This window comes from Tiliqua scincoides, chromosome 2 (genome assembly GCF_035046505.1).
Source record: "Tiliqua scincoides isolate rTilSci1 chromosome 2, rTilSci1.hap2, whole genome shotgun sequence".
NCBI classification, from domain to species: Eukaryota; Metazoa; Chordata; class Lepidosauria; order Squamata; family Scincidae; genus Tiliqua; species Tiliqua scincoides.
In genome coordinates, this window is record NC_089822.1 from 78,838,926 (window position 1) to 78,856,645 (window position 17,720).

The 17,720-nt window shown below is 42.0% G+C and overlaps 1 protein-coding gene across 1 annotated transcript in view; it reads left to right on the plus strand.

Annotated features, from left to right (window-relative positions):
- The window catches only part of CCDC171 (coiled-coil domain containing 171), a 121,171-nt gene that overhangs the window by 78,600 nt on the left and 24,851 nt on the right, over positions 1 to 17,720 (plus strand). The window contains exons 14-18 of the mRNA XM_066612584.1: positions 5,451 to 5,958; positions 10,505 to 10,621; positions 14,335 to 14,373; positions 15,198 to 15,424; positions 16,041 to 16,223. Coding sequence (XP_066468681.1) covers positions 5,451 to 5,958; positions 10,505 to 10,621; positions 14,335 to 14,373; positions 15,198 to 15,424; positions 16,041 to 16,223 — 1,074 coding nt within the window. The remainder of the gene's footprint in view (positions 1 to 5,450; positions 5,959 to 10,504; positions 10,622 to 14,334; positions 14,374 to 15,197; positions 15,425 to 16,040; positions 16,224 to 17,720) is intronic.

Here is a 17,720-nt window from a genome sequence, read left to right on the forward strand (position 1 = left end):
TGATTTCAGGTGTAGACTTTATTACTTCTGATCTGAGATTGACTTCATCGGTGGGCTTAACCTGCTGAAGTATTTTGATCTGCAACCCAGCAAATAAACTGAATAACGTAACAGTCTTTCTTTGAACTAACTAACCCTAAGGACACATTTGGGCTAAAAATGTTCCAAGCATACTTTCTAGTCTCCTGTGTTGTTTATGGTTCTCACAAGAATTTCTCCTCATCCCATTCTTCTACTTCTTTGGAGTGCTCTTACAATAAGCAAAGTGAAAAGTTGATAAATCCTTTTCTTTGTTAAGCTAGCCGAATACATTTCCAAGAATCCTCTTTGGGAAATGGTGTGGGATAAGATTTTTGATACCAAGGATAGTACAGTATTTATCCCACCACCACAGGGTGGAAGAGACCATGGCCTAAGTCAGGGGTGCTCACACTTTTTTGGCTTGAGAGCTACTTTGAAACCCAGCAAGGCCCGGAGATCTACCAGAGTTTTTTTACAATGTTCGCGCCATCATAACATATAACATTTATGTGTACAATGTATGTTGGTGTACCTTGCATAACCGCATGAGCCAATATTGCACAACACTACATAATTAACTATAAACATTTTTTGTAATTACTTGAGTTTACTTTGATGACTTGCACTGAAGTGAATCAGCCAAGGATGCATAGCCCGGACAGTAGCTGCTGACAGCCAGCTTCAAGCACACTTCCAAATGTTCATCAGTCATGGTGGAACGGTACTTGGACTTAAAGAACTTCATGTAGGAAAAGGCTGACTCACATAAATAAGTGGAACCCTTCCTGCCTCAGGTGCTCTTATATCCCTGAGGGCCCTATTACCTTCAAGTGGCTGCAGCTGTGTAGCACACTCTGCTGGATGCCCAGGCCTTACCCTTAAAGGGGCCACTGCTGATACCACATCTACCTCCCCACCAGATCTTCCTCGATTCCAGTACAAGTGGGGGGGGGAGCAGATCTCTATACAGATCAGTGCAAAAACAGGGGAAAGGTGTGGGGGAGGGAAGATCTCTATATAGGCATCACAGCAAGACCAGTGCAAAACCCCTTGCTCACAGAACCAACAGATGGAAGTTGGGGGGGGGGCAGATCTCCATACATACCATTGCAAAAACAGGGGAAAGGTAAGTCATCCCCAGGAGAGTCAACGGGGCTCACTCCCAGGGATGCGTGGACGGGAGAGAAGCCTGCCAGCGGCTCCTCTCCAGGACTACTCACTAGTCAGCCCCAGTAGACTACTCACTCCCAGGGTGGGGCTCACTCCCAGGGATGCTTCACTCCCAGGGCGGAGCTCACTCCCAGGGCGGAGCTCACTCCCAAGAATGCGTGGACGGGAGAGAAGTCTTCGATCGTCTCATTTTGCCTGGCGATCGACTGGTAGATCGGGATCGACTTATTGAGCACCCCTGGCCTAAGTAGTAACTTTCTTCACTGGGAGTTAGAGAGACACTCTCAGATTCTGGGGGCAATTCTCAATCAAAGACATACTGGCCCAGAATCAAAAGGAAAACTCATTTTCTGTTGGCCCTTGATTTCAAACGATCCATAGAGTGTTTCTGCTGTTTCTAGAGTGTTGGGTTTGAATTTGCAAACCCCTCAATTAGATCTTTTCAGCCATGGAAACTCGCTGAGTAGCCTTGGTCACATCATTATTGCTTATTCCAGGGGTGTCAACCTCGTTTCATACCGAGGGCTGAACATCGTTCATGATGGCTGCTGGTCGCCGGAACGGATGTCATTAGACAGGAAGTGATATCATTTAACAGGTCATAACCAAAAATAAGCACTTTTTCCTCCCTTAGGAGGTCATTAGCTGCAAATGACAGAAGAGAAAATATGCAAATCTTGATCAAGATATGGGAGAGCCCAATTTTCATGGTGACTGCCCTTTCAGCAGTAACACCTCACCACTGCTTAGCAGGTGAGAACCTGAGGGCTGGATAAAAAAGCTTCCGCAGGCCGCATCCGGCCCCCAGGCCTTATGTTTGATATCCCTGACTTATTCCAATATATTTCACATAGTGGTTGTGAGGATAAAATGAAAGAACCTTATGTACTATCGTGATTTCCTTAGACTCCCACTAATAGAATGAGGAGTCAGTGGTTTGGTGCTTGCTTCCAGTAGTTCTCGTTCACTCAGGCTGCAATCCTGCATACTTATCTGGGAGTAAGTTCCATTGAACTCAGCAGGGCTTGCTCCTGAGTAGGCATGCACAAGACAGCGCTCTTATTGATTGGAAGTAGGGACTTGCCCACTGCAGGATGATGGCATAAGAGCCCAGCTCTACTTTAAAAATTGTTAAGTTAAACTTCTAAATTTTCAAACTTCTAAAATTGTCAAGTTTCAACCTTGAATTCCAAGAACCCACGTAGAGATTGCATCTATGAGTTAATGCGGATGAATGTAGGGCCCCCATTGTCTGCTTCATATTTGACCATGCGGTGGCCCCAGCTAGTGGTGAAGTGTTTGTGTGAAGCAGCCACCATATCCAGAACCACTCAGTCTTGCATGGCACAAAACCACATTTATGTTGGTTCATGGTGGCCTACCAGGTTCATTTTCCACTTGGCTGCTGATTTCATGAAAATAATTCTTTGTGAGCTGCTGCACAAAATTTAAAAGTAAGCAGATGTGCCTGGGTTTCATCTTCATCAGCCCCTTGTGGAATCTTAAACAGTTCCAAGATCTCTTTCATGACCTTTGCATAACAGGGAGGAAGACCAAGTATATTTGGAAGCTCTGGTCCAGGCATGCAGGTATTTCCCCAGCCCTTGCTTCACCACATCTATGCCTTCAAAAATGGGGGGAGGAATTCATTTTTCACTCTGCCTGCTTTGTCTTAGTTCCTAGCCTGCCATGTGCTGATTTTGGCTGCTGAATGGAAAGAAGTTATTTTTGTTAAAACGATATTGCCCTGCTTTCCTTACTTCCATTTTAGGTAGAAAAGGATGAGAAGTATTTCCTGACATTGAGGTGCTCCCTTGCCATGTGGAGATCCTCCGTAACTTTGATAAGGCTCAGATTGGCAGGAGCTGTGGAGAGGCATGGCTACAGCAGATTATGTCTTCTTTTTGTCTGTTCTGAGCTCATTTCTCAGATCTAGCCAGAGTGCATGATGGGATTTGACTTGACCTCAGCAGTGCAATAGCCACAGACCTTGGCAAGGGACTTAGAATCTTGTATGAAATGAGCAGCCAAGTTAGAGGCTCCAGCAATATTAAAACATAGAAGGACCTATCCATTTTGCGTGTTTAAAAATATATCCTATAAAAATGGTTTTTGTATAACCGTGACTCACAATTCCTATTTAATCATTGGCTCACAGATGTTACGGCTTTATGATTTTGTACAGTCCTTTTAGAGCTTGTTAGAGTTGCAGGGTTTTATACACATATATGTAAAAAGTAAAGCAATAAGTGATTGATCAAATAAAACAAAGAGTGTTCTCTTGAAAATACAATTCTGCCTGAGACATAATTAATCTCTGAATATATAAGTAGGGGGTTGATTACAAAGTAATTAAAAGATCACCTTTACTTTCCCCTTCCCAGCTGCTGCCTATCTATTTCTGTCTCTGCAGGTTTTCCCTAGTTTACTATTCTCTTTTGCTAAACTAACTTATCCCAGTCATGTGTCTTCTACTTTGAAAAAGAAGCATAATTGTTCCTTCCTAACTCTTGGCCCTTGCTGTTGCCTTTAGATAAGGTGGTTAAGAATTATTGACCTCTTGACCTGCATTAGCTGTGACATAAAGTGTTCTGTAGAGTCCCAGCCACTTTAAACGCCTCCATGGTAGGTTAATTACGTGACAATGTTTCAGTGTGCAGTTTGGGACCTGGTATATGTTTTGCCATCTCAACAAAGGAAAGCCACGTGAAAGAATCTAGAAGTTGACATGTGTGTGTGTGTGCGCGCGCGCACTTATTGGATCCATGCCTATTAATTTGGCTTTGGGTCTCAAACTACAGTCTGCCTTGCCTTAGACTGGTTCCTTCCCTGTGGAATTGTGTGCTCCCTGTTTGAGCTGTTCCCCATTTCACAGCTCGGGGAATGCTAGACCAGGATTTGGCAGTAGTAAGGTGTGCTTCGTCCTGTTAATGTCTTTCTGTAGAAAGTAAAGCTGTATCTCAAAGGGTCGCTACCTTATTTAAAAGTTCAAATAAGCTGCTTTTGTAGATTTTGCTCTTTTTGAGCTAGCTGCCATGGTGAATCCCAGCTTCTAGACAATTCCCTTTACTTGCCACATCTTTACCTTGCTGTGTTTTAGTCCTTTGTCTTGTTTTTCTGGTTCTCTGATTCTACTCAGGTTCTTTGCCTCCAGTGCCACCTATACCCTCTCCAGCTTCAGCCTTGACCAGCTGTACCTAATTCCACACATACTGTTTTATTGGGATTAACAACTGGCTGCAGTTCATCCTTTGCTGCTGATGTAATGTTTTTAGACACTTGACACATGTGGGTGGAGCCATGTTCATATGCTGTTGTCTTCCCCAATCCTACCCATGTGACGATTGCATGGTAAGGACTTGTGCAATTGGCTCCACCCCACAATGGTGGCTTTTAATTTGAAATGAGTGCCACAGGATGAATCCATGGAAAAGCAGCTCCCACATCACTGCTGTGATGTTTCAAGGCTGCCATCTGTCCTCCTTCAGTGATGTTTATCTTGACTGTTATTGTTATGCTATATGCTCCAGGCCTGTAGAGAATTTGCAGGCTGGATAGAGCAAGGCCTTGATGTCTTGGCCTGCATACAGTGTAGCATCATGGGAGTGGCTGATGCAATACCTGGTCACCCGATGTGTCACCAGATGTGTCACCTCTGATTGGCCAGTGCCAGTATATACTGCAGCCAGTGCAAGCTGCTGTGTGGGAGATGATGTGTGGAGTGTCTGCGGGAAGCTACGTTGGTGTGGATCGTGATCAGAGTATGGAGAAAGACTGTTATCTGTGCTGTTTGCTTGCAAAGCTGCCTTTGAACTGTAACTATTGTACATACTGCAAGTAAAGGAACATCTGGTGGTGGAACTGCCTCCTTATTTCCCGGGAGTACTTGCCTGACATTGGGTCTCTGGAGCTGCGGTGTCGGCTGCGTACTGCAACAGTTATGGATCTGGGACAGGAACTACAACGTTGCCTTTTCCCCCTTTTTTTAAAGTACTTCCCCTTTTACTGCTTCCTTTTTGAGTCAGTTATTTTATCTGTCTTTCCAGAGGTTGGATTCAATGGGCTGGTTACAGAATGAGGGAAGTGGCCAGGTTTTCTACCCAGAACTTGGTAATGTTCAAGTAAAAGATCATTGTGATTCTGAATTCACCCTTAGATAAAGGAACAAAAGAGATTTGGTTGAGTTATTATAAATAGATTGATGGTTTATTTGATAGTAAAGTCTTTTCTCCTTCCCCTCTGTTCCCCCACCATTGCAGAAATATCAAGAAACGGCAGAAAAGGCTAAGGAAAAGTTCAGTGCTGCAGAAAAAGCACAGGAGCAATTACTCCTTGAAAACCTGCGCTTGAAAAGTCTGTTGACACAGACCCAAAAAGAACACACATCCCTGCTGGCAGCTTGCGCACTGCTGTCTGGTGCCTTGTATCCCCTCTACAGCCGATCATGTGCCTTGTCCACCCAAAGAGACTTTCTTCAAGATCAGGTTAGCGCCTGTGAGATTTTCAAACAGGAGATTAGGACTCTGGCCAATGCATTGTTGGATACAGAGGAAAAGAAGCAATCTGAAAGCAAGGGGAAGAAGAAAGTCAATTGCAGAGGCTTGATCCATCTCTTCCGCAAAGGTGTCATTGCAGTGCTGGCAGCCAATAGGCTTCAAATGTTGGGCCTGTCATGCAGCTCCCTTTTCTCCTGGGTGGATGGCTTCAGAGAAGGCATAGGAATCTTGGTCTGTGTAGGAGACTCCAAGGATGTGCGTAACCTGTCAAGTAAGATAATCAGCAAATGATTTATATGTTTTGTGTCAAACTGCACTTTCAGTACTTAAATAACAATTATATTATACCAAGACAATGGGGGGCTTCGGCTTTACAATTTGAGGTGAAAAATATGTTTAGGCTGTTAAACCAAAGTTAATGCATTAATTAAAACAAAACACCCCAATGGTGGTATTAAATATAAAGGTACCCCCATTATTTGACTTGATGGTAACTGAATCTGAACTCAGCCTGGCCTGATGTGGATAGGATTGCATTCAGGAGGTGAGGAATATGCCACATGCTCCCTCAGGCCTCCCATCCATAACATGAATTCACCTTCTCTTCTGATATTTTGGTTAAACTGTGATGTAGCATTCTGTCTGTGCTGGAAAGAACCATGGTCCATACAAATTTGATTCCCTTACAACTGGACTTGGAGAACTTGCTTTCCATTAAATTCTGATTTTGAGAGCAGGCCTGATTAGTATTTACTGTGGTTTGCACCAGTGCACGTACTACTTTACCAACATTATTAAAACAAACCGTGGAGGTAGGGGGGTTCATGTAAGAATGTGAAAGCCTGTCATGCACGCCCAGTGTCTTAACCCATGGCTAAGTGAGCAGGAATGCAATGTCTGCACCACACATCCATGTGAAAATCATTAAATTTTTGAATCACTGAGGGTCCAATCCTATTCAATTTTCCAGTGCTGGTTTAGCTGTGCTAATGGGGTATGCACTGCATCCTGTGGTGGCAAGGCAGTCACAGAGGTCTTCTGCAGGTATGGGAACACTTGTTCCCTTACTTCGGGTCTGCATTGTGGCTGCACCGGTGCTGAAAATTTGGATAGGATTGGGCCTTTAATCACTAAAATTACTAAATTTCTTGTCAGAGTCATCCCCTGGGCCATCTGATCCATTTAGGTTCTTGTGATGCATCCATACCCCTTTTTTGTATGATACACAAGATAGTGTTCTGTATCTTGCCTACCTCTGTGTTTCACCCATCAAATGATGATTCATTTGCAGTGGGGCAGACTATACATAGCCACGTAGTAAAACATCCACCCACTTTCAGGAGTATGAAGTCCTGACCACCACATTTGGATACCCATTCTTGCTACTGCTCCTATCTGTTGGGTTAATCTGCTTGAATGAAATTACTATTCCAGAGCAGCTACTCCAGGTAAAGCTTTTTCTGAATCAGAAAGGCTATATCCACCTGGAGGTGCTTGAAAGCTATTGCCTCAAATTTATCATGTCACGTGCCTGTTAGAAAATATTGTATAATATTTTCTTGTTTTTCATCTTACACTTAAGATACTCTTACTCGACAAGGTCTCTCACCAAAGGCTACTGGAGAAAACTCCACAGTCAGGGAATTAGAGGGCAGGTCCTCTCCTGGATTGAGACCTGGTTGAAGACCAGGAAACAGAGAGTGGGTGTCAATGGGCAATTTTCACAATGGAGAGAGGTGAAAAGCGGTGTGCCCCAAGGATCTGTCCTGGGACCGGTGCTTTTCAACCTCTTCATAAATGACCTGGAGACAGGGGTGAGCAGTGAGGTGGCTAAGTTTGCAGACGACACCAAACTTTTCTGAGTGGTGAAGACCAGAAGTGATTGTGAGAAGCTCCAGAAGGATCTCTCCAGACTGGCAGAGTGGGCAACAAAATGGCAGATGCGCTTCAATGTCAGTAAGTGTAAAGTCATGCACATTGGGGCAAAAAATCAAAACTTCACATATAGGCTGATGGGTTCTGAGCTGTCTGACAGATCAGGAGAGAGATCTTGGGGTGCTGGTGGACAGGTCGATGAAAGTGTCTACCCAATGTGCGGCGGCAGTGAAGAAGGCCAATTCTATGCTTGGGATCATTAGAAAAGGTATTGAGAACAAAATGGCTAATAATGCCGTTGTACAAATCGATGGTAAGGCTACACCTGGAGTATTGTATCCAGTTCTGGTCACCGCACCTCAAAAAGGACATAGTGGAAATGGAAAAGGTGCAAAAGAGAGCGACTAAGATGGTTACTGGGCTGGGGCACCTTCCTTATGAGGAAAGGCTATGGCGTTTGGGCCTCTTCAGCCTAGAAAAGAGGTGCCTGAGGGGGGACATGATTGAGACATACAAAATTATGCATGGGAAGGACATTGTGGATAGGGAGATGCTCTTTACACTTTCACATAACACTAGAACCAGGGGACATCCACTAAAATTGAGTGTTGGGAGAGTTAGGACAGACAAAAGAAAATATTTCTTTACTCAGCATGTGGTCAGTCTGTGGAACACCTTGCCTCAGGATGTGGTGACGGCATCTGGCCTGGATGCCTTTAAAAGGGGATTGGACAAGTTTCTGGAGGAAAAATTCATTACGGGTTACAAGCCATGATGTGTATGTGCAACCTTCTGATTTTAGAAATGGGTTATGTCAGAATGCCAGATGCAAGGGAGGGCATCAGGATGCAGGTCTCTTGTTATTTGGTGTGCTCCCTGGGGCATTTGGTGGGCTGCTGTGAGATACAGGAAGCTGGACTAGATGGGCCTATGGCCTGATCCAGTGGGGCTGTTCTTATGTTCATATAAATTAGGACCCAATCGTATCCAACTTTTACATCCCCTTACACCTGCCGTTTTCAAACTCTCCAGGAATTTGAAACCCGCAGTAAGACTTTGTGGGGGTGGGGGGGAGGCAGCAGGGGGCAGGCAGCAACGCGATCCCCAGGATCGCGTTGCTCAGGGGGCTGCAAGGACTGGGATGCACTCACCAGTCCCTGCAGCAGCCGTCCCTGTGTGTGGGGAGCCTTGCGCGAGATCCTGCAGGGCGCCTCAGGTCAGGGAAAGGGAGAGTGGGGCGATTTGCTCTGCTTCTGCAAAAGTGGAAGCGGAGCACGATCGCCCCACTCTCCCTTTCCCTGACCTGGGATGCCCTGCAGGTGCTCGCGCAGGGCTCCCTGCACACAGGGACGACTGCTGCAGGGACTGGAGCGTGCACCCCAGTACCTGAACCCCATCAGAAGGGCAAGTGGAGCGATCATGCTCTGCTTTCCATTTTGCGGAGCGGGGTGCAATCGCTCCGCTTTCCCTTTTCCTGACCTGGTGAGCCCTGCCAAAGGGTGCGCAGGGCTCCCCACATCCCCAGGAGGCTGCAGGAGGCTTGGGCAAGTGCACCCAAGCCCCTGCAGCCCCCCCGAGCCTTCCCCCTTCTCCTGGCTGCCCCCGCCCCTTAAGGGGGCAGAGGCCAGGACCCACAGGCCACTGCCTTACACTGAGGAGGCATCTGTGACTGTCGGCCCATGGCAGAATGCAGCACATGTCCTATTGGCATGGCTGCATCGATGGTGGAAAGCTGAATAGGATTGGGTCCTGTACAGAATTGTACAGCGTATTGTAAGAGTAAAATAACATGAATGTTAAAACAGTGGCTCAGTTCACATCAGGCCATGCCTTTTTTAAGGGAATTTAAACTATGATTTGGCTTGATATTTGAATGGTCAAACTATGGGTTGAAATAAACCAGCAAACAAGAACCTGAAATTTGTCTTTTAGGGGGAAATATAAATAACAGCTTTGTGAGATGGTTGGATTTTCATTAAGAAGATGCTATAGGGAGGAGGGGAAGTGTTTAGGCCCCCACCCTATGGCACTGAGATCTCAACCTGGATTCACCTGCTCCTTGGTGACATTATTTTATTATTATTATTTTTAAGCAACAGGAGATGCAGTCTAGATCTCTCACTAACTTGTCTATTTGTACGCTAAGATTGTATGAGGAAAGTTTGAAATGCAATATATAAATGCAAAGTATTATATTTGATGTGGACAACTTGCAAGTTTCATGTGCCTTTTGAAACTTTTTTGTGCAAGACATGAAAATTTAGACACATACACAAGTGCGTGTGTAATTTTAAATACAGAAAAGCAAATTCCTAACCTTTACTGTTTCAGAGAGAGGTCCAAAATTCACTTCATACCTTTGCTGTATGATGACCTAGCCTTCTAGAATGCTTCCCAGTGCAGAATTAGATGGCCAACCATACTCTATTGAGCTTGCTGCTGTTTTGAAGCCAAGCAAAGCACATTAACTTGCTTTGGATTTCATCCAAATACAGAGGAAGATGAAAGTAAAAAACAACAACTTGCCATTTATTAGCATGGAAAACATTTGTAGGACTCATTATAATGCAATCCAAAATATCTTGCCAGTGGTCTCCAGCCTTTCAGTTTCTAAATTGAATTAATGATTTTAACATTTATTCCAGAAGTGTGTTCAAATCTAATTCTAGTGCGGCATAGTCTGGTGTAGTGGTTAAACTAAGGCCAGGGAGACCCAGGCTCAAATCCGCACTCAGCCATGGTGTTCACCAACTTAAACTAGTGACTCTGTCTCAGCCTGACCTACCTTGCCAGATTGAAGTGAGAATAAAATGGGAGTGGTGGGGGTAGGAATAGAACCATGTACAGTGTCCTGAGCTTTCTGGAGCAATGGTAGCCAAAAAATGTAAAAAGGAAGCAATCATTTGGAATGCCATTGATATTTTTATTGGTTTGTAATGCAGGACAACAGAGAGAACAGGTCCGATCTCTTCACTCACTCAGCTGGTTTACCAGCCCTGACCTTCTCGCTGCAGTCCTTAGTTCTACGGTTGAGCTACAGGAAGTGGTTAGCAAAACAGGTAATGTTTTTCAGTTTCCTCTTTGGACTGGTCTAAATCTTCAAACAATTCCTTTTGTGCAAACCATATCACATGCGTTATTTCTGCTAATCGTAAATATAAACTCACTCAAGTGACTGGCTGTATTTTTAATACAAAAGCCACCACATTGATTTAACTGGAGTGGAGAAAATCTGGGTGCACATGCATTACCTACACAGCGTTATGTGGAATTATTTGGCCTCCATTAATTTTGGAAGTCAGCAGAGAGCTCCCTCACCCCAAATGAGCAGTAAGGGAGAAGGCAGGTCTATAAAAGTGGGCCACAGCCGGGCTTGGCTGTCCTCTGCACCTTCGAGACTCAGAATCAAGCTTCAGTGGCCATCAGTGCATCTTCATATGATACATTGAGCATAAAACTCTTAAGTTTCAATTTTCTATTAAAGCACATGAATTGATGATTGAGAAGTGAACCTGGCATTCAAATGTACTTGAGGTTTTAAATAAAGATGCAGTCTGTCTTAGAAGTATTTAAAATGTTAACAAAATGGCTTCTCAGGATATGGTTGCTGATGGCTCATGCTTCAACTGTTCAGAAAGTGCTACTGCATGGCTGTGCTCAGCTGCTGCCTGCAAGAACAGCTGCCTTTGTGAGATACTACGTCAGAGGCTCTTTCACATACAGGCCATATCTCTGCTGCACTTCCTGTCAGCAGCAGACCACCTCATGATGGGTTCCCCTATCCCAAACTGCACCTAGGTAGTTTGGGATATGGATAGGCAGCATTAGAATTCCTACAGCTGCCAAGCTTGTGCCCATCCGCTGCTTCATATAATAGTGAAACTTTTGGAAAGAGGAGGGTGGAAATGTCCTGCAATAGCAGGATGACCTAAGAAGGAGAATTTGGAAGGGAAAGACAGACAATACATGAGACAACAATCACTGAAGATTCCAGACAGCCAGGTTTTCCCTAACCAGTTGCCGATGAGAGCAGTGATACTAATTCTGTTCCATCACTTCATGAAGTATAAAAAAAGATTCTCAGCTATTCAAACTGGTACCCTCAGAAATACAAACTGAACATTTAGCAGCACTTCAGGAACAGTTATGCCCAAACCACCCGTCTATAATAGAAGTGGAGCACTTTGGAGGTCACCAAGTATACATACCCTGTACTCATTCTGCACAGTTATCATTGAGCAGCTGGTCCACCAGTAGTATCTTCAATGTGTAACAGGTGGGTGAATCATGTGCTCTCGAGAATCCCACACATCAGCACTCCTGAGCAAGGCAGAAAGTCCACAGTTGCCCCGCCATCTTTGTTCCTCAGAAACTGGTGTGACACATCTCCAGAGTGACAAGAGAGTTTTAAATAGCTACCATAAGCCATGGAAAAATATTGAACTTCTTAAGCTGACAATTGCAGCAACTTAGCCCAGGATCTTAAGAACAGCACAAGTTGCAGCTGTTAGTTGCAGGCATCCAAGCAGGCTTCTGGCTTATGTTCCTTACCATACCTGACTAAAGCTTTTGAAACTGTGAGTAGCTTTTGTTATGGTATTGAGGACTGCTATTCAAGGAAGGGGAAAAAAATTTTTTTTAAAAACCCCGCTGGGCAATCCCTTGGGTTTACCTAAAGTAGCTTTTTGAATCCAAGCCATAAAATTTATTCTCACATGAGGTTTGATTTTTAACACAAAACTATAGCAGTAGATATTAGAGGAAGCTAGCATTAAGTGTGTTTGAACAGACTAATTGTGATCAGTTGTAGCTTAAGTTAAGTTTTTAAAGCTCAGCACAAACTTTTTGATACTTACACATTAGTAAGGAGTTTGATCTCCCCCTTCTTCCCTTTCACTAAAAACAGAGCAAAACACAGACCATCCTCCTGTTGTCACTAGAGTAATGTTTGTCTCTTTTCATTGGTTTTTGCTTCATTTGTTTAATAAAGACTTGGTTGCTCTTCATACTGTAACTGTATTTGTGTAAGACATTTCTCACACACTCATCACAGCATAAATTATTTAGTGCTTTTACTGTAATTCCTTGATAGTCTGTGGCCAGGTACTTTAAGTGTATATATTCTTTTCCCTCTGGTTATAGATACAGCAGAATACAGTGCCTTGTGGAATTGCATTGTATTCTCATTTCACCTTTCAAAGCCATGAATGATTCTCACCCACACATTTCTTTGTTTTAGCCAAAACCATTATTCATTAAAAATTAACCAGAGGTGATGCTTTGCTTTTAGAAATGGCCTGCTTTCCCATCCTAGGAATGCAATATTTTTCCTCTTATAAAATCTCTATGATAATTCTGAAAAACAAAAGTGACACGGTATTGGACTGAGAATTATGTTTTATGTGTAAACTCCAGACCTTGATTTTGTATTGGAATGACAATAACGTGCACTACAGGGCATTCTGTCAAATGTTTTGATGCCTAATATGAAACCTGAGTACTACACATTTCTTGCACTCAAAAGCTAGGTAAAAGCAAAACTAAACACACTGTCAAATTTCATCAGCTGATTAAAAACATCACTCCCAGCTTCTTATTCTGTATAACCGCCACCCTGCAAAGTACAACTGGCACAACTGCTTGTTCATTGGGGCTTTTAGCTTGTGTTTCACAGGCAACCTCTGAAACAAGGTGACTTTTAAAACGCATTTGTAATATGGCATGTGAAACTTACTAGTCAAAAAGGAGTACAAAATTACCCCCTTCCCCCCCTCCAAAAATCCTGGTGGCCCAGGCAAACCCTTGGGTGTACCGAAAGTAGCTCTTTGGATCTTGGCCAACAAAAAGTGAAATCCAAGTAGATTATTTTCCATATGTAAGGTTTGTACATAAAATAAAATCAGCGAAGAAACAAATGTTGGTCCTGTTGTCTTGCAGAAAATATTTTGATTTCGTTGCATCCTACTATGTTTAGTTTAGTTAATTTCTAACCGTTGAGAATTCTTTAGTTCCAGATGGAAATAATTTTCTGGGACTTGTATCTCGATTCCATTTTGCCTGAAACCTTTTCATTTTCACTCTTACTGAATGAGGGGGGGAAAAAAAGATGACTTGCTTTAAAAATCTGCCTTGATAGGCTTTCTACTCCAAACTTCAGAACAAATATTTTAATTCACTACAGCAACAGGAGATCTGGTATTCTCCTGAATGTAAATAAGCTCTGCCATGGTTGTCATCTTACCCTGATGGTATCGTAAGACAAGTAATGACAGATTAAGACCTGACTTGCAGAGGGAAAACTAAATTACAAGACTTTTATTAAGGCATAAATAAACCTATTAACTGTTATCTGGAATACCAATTAGTAGAAGGAGCACTGACAATTTTATTTATCAACATTAAACACAATTATTAATTACAGACCTGACGAATCTAGCAGTAAGCAGAACATGTTGGGTGTGCTGGGGCCTTAAGTCCATTATATGAGAAGGATGATTACCAAAATCCTATGGGGAAATAAGTAATTGTAGTTGTAAAATTTTAATTGCCTTGGAATAAGGTAAATTATATTCTCTTGTCTTGGAATATAAATAGTATGGCATTAAGGTACCAAGCCTCAGTAGTTTTAAGCAGCAAATGATTTAGACATCTAAGCTGTCAGGAAAGAAAGGGGAGTAGTTATAAATGTGCAGTAGTGACTTACCTTCTGCTTTTGAATGTGTAGCATATTCACTGATATTTATAAGCAGTTTTGTGTCTGCTTACACAACAGGTCTTGAGGGCCGTATATTGCAACCTGTGGATATGAAAGGTAAAAAAGATACAGTACTGAAAGAGAACATAAAAACTATTTTCATTAGCAAAGCCATTATTTCTCCCAAGCCAGTATCTGCCCTTGCATTTGCATACTCAGTTTCAGTGGCTGTTAAGCAGAATTGTGCCTGTGCAAAGGTGGAATTCGGCACCAATTCTCTTTCAGCCACCAGACTTGTCCTGTTCCAAACCAATGTTGAAGAAGGGAAAAGGCTTTGGAATTTGCAAGTGGAAGCTCCTGTTTCAAAAATGTTCACCTAAACATTTCTTTAGGTTTCTAAAGAAAAATGGTTTCTTTAAAAAAATAATATAATCTGTAACAGGCTTACCTAGAGAGTGCCCATATGCCTCTTCCTGACTTTCAAACCGTTCCATAAAATTTTTTTTGCAAATAATATATATTCTAATGTCTCATTGCATTCAATAAGGCTTACTTCCAAGTAGCACGATAGGAATTGCAGCCCATATTACTCAGATTGAAGTATTTTGTGTTTGCTTGGCTTACACAAAGTTTCTTGTAGGACAGATTATGGGAGACCAGTTCTATACGACAGGGCTGTGTAACACTTCAGTGTGTATTTATACAGGAGGAAGTGGTTCTGGCTTCCATAGGGCATTGACTCCTAGTAAAGTCGCTTAGGATTCAATCCTTAAATTATTTCTACATTGTTTATTGGGCTACTGTATGTTGTAAACTGCCTGAACATTCTTTTTCATGTTTCTTGTGCCTGACAGTTCCATCATTTTTTTTTTTATATTCAAGAGCAAAAAACAAGCCTAAACTCACTTGATTCACAGATTTTACTTCTCTTTCTTTTAAAGATCTGAATTCCTGGCTTTCAGGACACTTACTTATCAATGCAGCAAGGAATTCTTTTTCAAAATTCATGGACAAACTTTGTCTTTTGATGGAAGCCACTGCAGCGGACAGCAGCAGGAGTGTTACCTACATAGAGAAAGACTCATTGGTTCAGAGACTGGCTCGTGGGCTTCATAAAATAAATGCACAGGCTCTTAAAGCAGGCATAAATGACAGAGGCCCTATTACGGTTTGTACGAATATAGTGCGTGCACAATGGCTGTGTACATACTGCATACACATTGCATTTGTTTTCAGATTGTTGCAGTTCTTACTTTTATTTTTTGGTAGTTTGTTTAGTATCAAATTATTTACCCATAAAATAGAATTTAAGAATCTGAAAAAATACTTAGCAATAATATTTACACTTTGATACTATTTCTACTAGTTTTGTTATTGTTTGATTAAACTTCTTAGATGCCTCTCCAACCATTTAACATTCAAGGTGATGTCCTAATTTCTTTTAAAATATTGCTATAAAGCAATGCATGATTTTAATGTTAAAAATACTGCTATAGTTATCTCCCACTGCCTGCTTGTGTACAAAATACATGTTCTGTTTCTATGAAAGATATGGTAAATGTATCTAACATATGTCTTTCACTGCTTTTGACTATCGTAAAATAGCCTCTGTATATATTGTTTCAGTAATACACAAGGCTAGGTTTTAGAATGTTCCACTCTTGTATCTGAATCCAGAAAGAAAGCTTCATTTTAATTTGCCTAGACATTAAATAAATGCTATTGATTTATTGCCTAATCAGAACATTTTGTAGCTAACGACATTGTTGCCATTTTGCCACCAGAAAAGCATAGCATCCTTGCAGAAGCAAATATTTGAATTTACACAAAGGCTGCATACAGCAGAAGTGGAACGGCGATCACTGCGTTTGGAGCTCACCGAATTCAAACGGAATTTGAATGAGATGAAGAAAGAGGCTGACAAAGCCCAGAGCCTGCAAGAGCAATTAAATGCGTTTAAGCAATCTGTAAGTATATTTGAGTTAGGAAAAAAATAATAATAACCTGGTCTAAAAGAGACATTTCCTTTTACTCAGTTTTGATTCAGTATTCCTTAGAAAATTGTATAATAAAATCAATCTATTACATTTTTTCTTCCACTTCAAAAACTATGCCTTGTAAATGTTTCCCAGCTGTGGGCCAGATATATTAAAACAGGAGGAACAAGTGGTTCTTTCCATGTGTTGAGTTCTTTATATTGCAAGATAGGTAGATTGAGTAAATAATCATGTTGGATCTTCAACAAAGGTGACGTCGCCCTACTGTAATCTTAAAATACTGTGTTTTTGTGCTTCTGAAGGACCAGAGCATGAAAACTTTAAATTGTCGGTTAACTTTGCCCAAGCAATATGATTTGTGTCAATGGTTTGCCTTTATTACCAGACATACCATTGTCAATGATTGACTTGTTCATGCACAAAGAAAGGGCCTCTTCACACACTGCAAAATCCCTGTGAAGAAAGCACTGCCATGCTCACTTTTACTTGCAACTCTAAAGCAGTTTGCATTGTGTGACCATAGTACATGCTCAGTACTTTGTTGGTGTAGGTTTTATTGGTTTTCTTTTTAATATGTGAACACTTGTTGTACATATGGTGGGAAACTTCGGCCGTTTGTGCGTACCCTGTTGGTGTACATGCAGCAATAATGTCACCTGTGAAATTGTTATTTCTTTGCCATCCAGTCTCTGGTTCCATATTAATTTGAACGTGGAAGTGCCTTCTATGTAAAAATCCTGTGTGGAAAAGCCCTTGAACGCCTGGTGATCTTGCCCCCCCCCCCAGTGCTCTGTATGCTTGCTGCAACTATTAGATTTCTTCAGCTCTTTAGCTGCTCTGACCCATGAAAAATGTCTACTTCTCCCCTCTCTTAATTAAGTCTAATTTCTCAATGAAAAGAAGATGGTAATTAACCCAAAAAGACAAGAAATAATATAATATACATAGAATAGGGTTGCTTTCTTCCAATTTATTTCTTGTGTTGTTTTCCCCTAAGTATTCATTTCTAACATACCTGACCCCCCCCCTTTTTTGTTTTATCTTTCTATCCATTTTTATCTATTGTCAGAATAGGCACATCCTGTGCTCTCCTGCCAGCAGATGGAGACTTTTGTAACTTCACATTTAAAGCCTTTTCCAGCTAAACAGTTGTTTTACATCTTGAATTAGCTCTTTTAATGAGCCAAGCAGGTGTCTAGCTTTTCTCTGTTTGGTTTGAGTGGGTCTTCTTTTGCAATATTTAAATTGGCAAGAGCGGATGGCTAAATATTGTGCTTCTAATAGTCCTGCTCCTCATTGTCCTAAACCATTTTATGTGTTGCAGGAACAGGTCTTGGATGAAATCTGTGTGAATATGGCTCTGTGCATAGGCATGAGAACACAACTGTGTTCAAATTAACACCTTTTGTCAAAATAATTTTTCTGTCTCAGTTGTCTGTCCTCTTTGATTAGTTTTAATTCGAAAGA